Genomic DNA, 7,139 nt, shown 5'->3' with positions numbered 1-7,139 from the left:
GATATGTACACAGTCTTGTACCTTTGACTTTTTTGGGATTTTCTTTTTGTTTTTTTACTCTAAATGATACGTTGTATGCTTATGAGTCACGTACCATCTGGTTAGCCTAAAGCATGGTCTAAAACTCTTTATATACAGATTTTTCCAGACGTCAATGGGCCAACCGTAGCACTTCTTTAAGACCCGAGTCCTCTACGATGCTGACAGGTCTGCAGTTAGTTGCCACCCATTTTGCAAGAGCTGTAGTCATTTTTTGGGATTTGGTTTCATCCACAGGTCGGCAAGTAGCACTCTCCAAAATACTGCTTTGTCTGAGCCCGCTAGCATCAAACTGCGTCACGTTGATATGCTTAGCTCGTAGGTGGTAGCTCAAGCTTGACGTGCTTCAGTTATATTTTAATTCGGCTTTACACAATGTGCATATGGCTTTCGACTTGTCTACTGAGCCGTCCGGGAGTTTTTTTAAAAGAAAAGCGCCATTCAGAAGTGTGTTGCTGCTGTCTTTCTCCATGCCGGCAGCCTGCCTGCATTTTACAGCAGAAGATGTGTTATGAAGAAGTACGGCAGCGCCAAAGGGTCAAAATAGTAGCCGTCAGGCACGACGCAAAGCCGAGTGAAGTGTAAAATAAATTAATCGCATGCCGGCATGCGATTAATGCGATTAAAAAAAATTAATCACATTGTGTCGGCCCTTAATAGCATCACGATTAACGCGTTAATGCTGACAGCCCTAATATTTAACTTAATGTAGCCTTTCACACTCCCTCCTCCTTATCCTCCTCCTCCTCGTCTCTCCATGAACACAACACCTCGCTCTCATGTTCCAGGTTAACTCAATTACACCCAATAATCGGCTCCTCCTGCACATTTCTGGAATCACTGCCAGTGTAAAACAAAGCCTGATACTGGGTAACTCAATAAATACACTCAATAAATGCTCAAATCATACATACCTGAAGGTGGGGAAATGCGGGGGGAAATACGCCTGGGATGTCTTGTGAAGTAGCATCGCAAATGTGAGAAAATTCCGAAGATTCCACAGACAGGGGGGTGCTCTTGAACCCCCTCACCGTCTCTGAAAGCATAACTAGTCCATCAGGAGTGGCTCAACAGGTAGATCTATAGATAAACTCATCTTTCAGGCATTTGACCGACCGTGTTGACACTTCAGCGTGAGAAATCGGGGGTGTGGCATGTGAGCGTGTGAAACCAATCAAATGCGTGTGTCTCACGGCCAATGCGTGAGAGTTGGCAGCCCTGGCAAATCTAATCAAGAAAAACGTACTATGTGGTGGCAACTGCCGCTATTTTATTAGAATGATATGAATAAACTTACTAAACGTAAGGTGAATAAAACCTAAATGGGTAAACTCGTCCGTGAACTATGAAAACTACAACTCCCATAATCCCAACATCATCAAAAGTCTGTGTTCACCATCCATTGTTTTGATTGAGAGACCCCTAGCAGCAGAAAATTACATATTGTACATTCAAATAAATAAATCTTTATTTTATGCTAATCTTGTTCAGGATGACCCTGACTATCACCATGTAAAGGTTGATATTACGTGGCTGGGCTAGCTCAGTTGGTAGAGCAGGCGCACATATGTAGAGGTTTACTCCGACCTGCGGCCCTTTGCTTCATGTCTTTCCCCCTCTCTCTCCCCTTTCATGTCTTCATATGTCATGTGAAAAGAAAGGCATAAAAATGCCCCAAAAAATAATCTTAAAAAATTTTTGATATTATTTGAATGTACAGAAACTTTTATGGAAAATGACCTCAAAATACATTATAACGCAAAAAATGTCCTCACGTTTAACCTCATAAAATCGTTTCTTTCAGGGTGAAGTGATTTTATCTTACTCCAAACTAAACTAACAGTTTTGCAGCCATGCTTCTTATTTGACAAGGACAACATCAGAGAGAGGTGATGAAGACGCAGAAGATGTAGATGTATGATGCAAGAGAGTGTGACGCAAGATCATCTTCCATGAGGGGGAAAGTGATAAATAAGCTGTGTGACCAAGGCATTTGTTGAGAAAGCTGCCAAAGCTAAGCAGCTTCTCTCCTACTCTTCTCTCTGGTGATGCAGTCGGAAAAAGTTGATCACTGCTTTCCACAACTCAACTTCTCCTGCAGGAAGCCAGAGCGTCCTCACTCTGGCGCTGTACTGATTTATATTCTGCTGGCCTTCATCTCTCTGCTCACTGCAGCTCTCAACCTGCTGGTAATCATCTCTATCTCACACTTCAGGTACATAACTTTCTTTCACAGGATATGCTAAAATGTTGTTACATGTTGTTACACTGTCTTTGTATTTACAGTAAGAAGTGGCTTCATATATATGTGTGTGTGTGTGTGTGTGTGTGTGTGTGTGTGTGTGTGTATGTATGTATGTGGTGGCCCTGAGATCATAAATACTGGTTACTGGCCTACTATTTTGGATGTGATTTTTATCATTATTGCTTTGGCACAACTGCTATTTATAATATGCTGATAGTGTTTACAATGATGAGATTATCTCACTGCAGGCAGCTCCACACCCCCACCAACCTCCTCCTCCTCTCTCTGGCTGTCTCCGATTTTCTTGTGGGCCTTGTGGTGATGCCAGTAGAAATCCTCCTGACAAAGTCCTGCTGGATCCTGGGTGACCTCATGTGTGTGCTGTATTACATGTTACCTGGTATCTTAATTACTGCCTCCACAGGAAACATTGTGCTCATTTCTGTTGACCGCTATGTGGCAATTTGTGACCCACTGCATTACCCCACCAAGATCACTCTAAAACTTGCTACAATATGTCTTTTACTGTGTTGGATTTATTCTTTTGTCTATATCATTATTATTATGAATGATAACCTGAAGCAGCCAGGCAGGTATATTTCCTGCTATGGAGAGTGTGTGGTCAACATTACAGGAGCTGCTGATATTGCGGTAAGCTTCATTATTCCCATTACTGTCATCATTGTTTTGTACATGAGAGTATTTGTAGTGGCTTTGTCTCAAGCTCGAGCAATGAGATCCCACATTGCAACTGTCTCACTCAAGCATTCCAAGACTGTTAAAGTTAAGAAATCTGAGATTAAAGCTGCCAGGACGCTTGGTGTTCTCGTAGTTGTGTATTTGATGTGTTACTGTCCTTATTACTGCGTCAGTCTCTCAGGCCAAAATATCTTGCTAGGTTCATCAATTGAGGGCTTTATGATTTTTCTGATTTATTTTAATTCCTGCCTAAACCCAATCATCTATGCTCTTTTCTACCCCTGGTTTAAAAAAACTATTAGACTTATTGTTACATTTCAGATACTGCAGCCTGGCTCCGGTGAGGCCCAGATACTGTAAAGAGACTCTGTGAAATGAGTGAAAGGGCTCCTGTCCCTATGTTGTGTGTGTATGTTTACATGTGGCTTAATGAATCTATGTTATAGATTATAGGTTTTAGGCTCTCGCTTATTTTCTGAACCAAAGAATACAGGGCACACTTCCTATCACATCAGCAACACAGAGATTCCTTAAAAATATTTGATTCATGTTTGAAGACTATTTCAACCCACAGATGTGTTCAAACAATCCATAGACATCCATTGGACTATGGTGAGGATTTTAATGACCCTTCTTCATATTTCAAGCTTTAGAAGTTTGTGAATCATGCATATCTACATGTTAAATATGAATATTTAACATGGTTTTGACATATTTCAAAAGAGATCCTTAAGAATTGTAAATAAAACCACTTATAGAGCACCAACTAATCCACTTTTTATCAAATTAAAAGCACTAAAATTCAGAGATATTGTTGACTTTAAAACTGCACAAAATATGTACAAAGTAAATAATCAACAGCTATCGAACACTATCCAAGGGTTGTTTCAAATTCGAGAGAGAAAGCATAACTTAAGAGGAGCGTTTGTATTTCAGAAGAAACTTATAAGAACAAATGCTAAATATCACTGCATCACAACCAAAGTAGTTAATTTATGGAACAGCTGCAGTGAAGAGATGAAATCATGTACAACAACAATTTGAAGAGACTATTTAAAATGAATATATTGAATGGATACAAAAAGGTCTCGAGGTGATAGTATTGTATACTGGACCTATATACTAAGTCTAGTATGGATGTGTTATTATTTGATTTGCTATAGATAGATGGAAACAAAGAAGATAGATATATATGATATATATGTATATATATATATATATATATATATATATATATGTATGTATATATATATATATATATATATATTTATATATATTTTTTTAATTTGTTTTACATGTACAAAATAAACTACTACTACTACTATTACTACTACTAATGTAGTACTTATTTCATCCCACACAGTTAAGAAAAAGTTCAGACACATCCATCAATTATATATGGGCAATATATAACCAATATTTTAAAGGACAAAATGTATTTATGAGTTTAGACCAAGACAGTGTGCTCAATATGTTATGGAGTAACCAGTTAAATGAAATAAAGAATCCAGCTACATACACAACTGTGTATAGTGTGTGTGTGACATCTGTACCACATATTTACAATGTAAAAAAATAAATAATTTTAAAATGTTATCTTAATTACGGAAAAGCAAATGTCATCTCCATATGCCTGAGTGATTGTTTCAGTTTGGAAATTACCCACCATGCAACTTCTGCATGGTGTGTGCGTGTCACACACATGCTCAGAGAAGTTTCACACCTGCTTTGATAAGTGTCACATGATGACATCACTGCAATTAGAGATGTTACTGTAAGAAGAAACCAAGTTTACCTTCAACATTATGCAATTACTGTTACAGTAAATAGAACAACAGATCAAAGTAAACTGATTGTTTTTAGCTGAGATCATTTCTTCTTTCATGACTAAACATTTGTGATGCAAGGTCGACACATTAACACATGATGCAGTCTTTGCTTTAAGGATATGTTTGCCCAAACACACAAAAAATGAACATATTTTATCACTTATTACCATGTGGCGTCAGACTTCCAGATAAGGTATAACTCTGCGAAACAAAAAGGACTTTCTCTTCGATAAATGCACTCTGCTTCTGTATATAACACCCTGCACAATGTAATAGGTGCAAACAATAGGAGATAGTTTACAATAATATAATAATACAATATTGCAGAAATACTGTATATGGGTGTGAAATACAGAATAAATCTGAAATGTTATTTTTATTAAAGCACATGAAGAAATCCAGAAAAATTGTAACTGAAATATGTAATAACATAATAGCTTCAGGAAATTTTTTCTAAACAAGCCAATTAACATTTTATTTTGGTGACATTAAACATACCGAATGCGCATTCTTACATACCTGTAAGGGCCTAATCATAAACAAAAACGTCCTAGTTGTAATGGAAATTTTTGAGCAACGTCGACAAAATCTTTATCTCAATATCAATAGAATGTGATTATATTTTGAAAAATGATTGTTTGCTCACAGCATAACTGTAAGAAAATTAGTTTACAAGTTGTTGTAAGTGCTAGGTCAGTTAAGGATGGGGATTTGAAGTGCCTTTATTAGGGCCTGAGCACCGACAACATCGATTGGCGAAGGCCCTATTTAAATTGATATTGTAGTACTGGTACTATTATTGTTCTCTGCCCTATGTTAGTATGTCAGTCATGTTGAGATAATTACAGTATAATTTGTTATAGTAATGATACCTTGCTGCCGAAACTACGTAGGTGGCAGTATAGTTCTAGTTCCACTTGGTACATGTTGCTGTTGTTATGATCGCTCGCTGGCTCTGGTGTGGACTCAGGGCGTTTTCACACCTTAAAGTCTGACCCAAGGTCCGGACCAAGGTTCATGTTTTTGTTACATTGTATACATTTGATCCGATAAGTTTTGGTTTCACACTGCAGTTATGCAAGCGCACTAAAGATCTATATGTGACAACAGGGGCGGTTCTACATTGAATTACACCCAGGGCGAGACCCCCCCCCCACACACCCCCACCAACATAAGTGAAAGAGAAAATTATATTTCTCAATTGCACAAATCCTTCATTAGAGCATTTAAAAAACACACTCAAGAGAATCCAGTTATTTAAAGCGCCCATATTATGCTCATTTTCAGGTTCATAATTGTATTTTAAGGTTGTACCAGAATAGGTTTACATGGTTTAATTTAAAAAAACACCATATTTTTGTTGTACTGCACAGCTCTCTCTCACTGCTGCAGATCCTCTTTTCAGCTGGTCTGTTTTAGCTACAGAGTGAGACCTCTTTTCTTCTTCTTCTTCTGTACTATCTTTGATTGCACTCGCACATGCAGTAGCTCAGATGTAGATAATGTCAGCTAGCTAGCTCCATAGAGGCAGGATTAGCTGGGAGACTTCTAAATGAGGGCGCACATGTAAGTAGTTCTTTTGTAAATTATGGTGAACTTGTGTGTGTTGTAGCAGTGCTTTGCTATTGAGAACGAGGTAGCATGCTAGCGTTAGCGTTAGCATGCTAACGCTACGAGCTACCGGTTGCGGTTAGCCAGCTCGTTTCGGCTTGTGATGTTACAAGCCGTGCCGATTTTGAATAGCTCACCCAGAGACTGAAGGCAGGACACATTCAGAAACCGTATCTCACTCAAAACAGCATGGATGGATTTTTTTCAAAGTTGCGTGTGGAAGCACCAATTCAATTCAATTTCAATTCAGTTTTATGTATAGTATCAAATCATAACAAGAGTTATCTCGACACACTTTACAGATAGAGTAGGACTAGACCACACTCTATAATTTACAAAGCCCCAACAATTACAATAATTCCCTCAAGAGCAAGCATTAGCGGTAGCTATTGCGACAGTGGTGAGGAAAAACTCCCTTTCGGGAAGAAACCTCGGACAGACCCAGACTCTTGTCTGACGGTGCCGGTTGGGGGTGTGATGAACAGTGGTAGTAATAGTCACAATAAAGATAATGGAACAGTGACTACAATGGTAGTCGTAGTAGTTCATGTCATAGTAGGGCACAGCAGGGCGTTACGGGGTGTAATGTGGCACAGCACAGCATGGGTGGACGCGGTAGGACGCAGCAGGACGCAGCCGGACACTGCAGGTACTCGCAGAGCGTAGCAGGGTGTAGCAGGTCCCTAGCGACAGCTGCACCCAAGACCCAGGTCTTG

The 7,139-nt window shown here is 39.0% G+C and overlaps 1 protein-coding gene across 1 annotated transcript; it reads left to right on the top strand.

The window, feature by feature from the left end:
* Positions 1 to 2,001: 2,001 nt before the first annotated feature.
* Positions 2,002 to 3,343, top strand: LOC144525856 (trace amine-associated receptor 6-like). Its single transcript, XM_078262920.1, has 2 exons — positions 2,002 to 2,254; positions 2,533 to 3,343. Exons 1-2 carry the CDS (start codon positions 2,088 to 2,090, stop codon positions 3,341 to 3,343), a joined length of 978 nt encoding a protein of 325 aa, XP_078119046.1. The 5' UTR covers positions 2,002 to 2,087.
* Positions 3,344 to 7,139: the final 3,796 nt, after the last annotated feature.

Source organism: Sander vitreus, chromosome 11 (genome assembly GCF_031162955.1).
Source record: "Sander vitreus isolate 19-12246 chromosome 11, sanVit1, whole genome shotgun sequence".
Classification (NCBI taxonomy): Eukaryota; Metazoa; Chordata; class Actinopteri; order Perciformes; family Percidae; genus Sander; species Sander vitreus.
Note: the sequence above shows the minus strand (reverse complement) of the source record. Positions and strands in the feature narration are given on the sequence as shown.

Coding starts and splice junctions, on each gene's coding strand:
- LOC144525856 (XM_078262920.1), top strand. CDS start 2,088: ATGCAGTCGGAAAAAGTTGATCACTGCTTTCCACAACTCAACTTCTCC. Junction 2,255..2,532: donor ATCTCTATCTCACACTTCAG/GTACATAACTTT, acceptor ATCTCACTGCAG/GCAGCTCCACACCCCCACCA.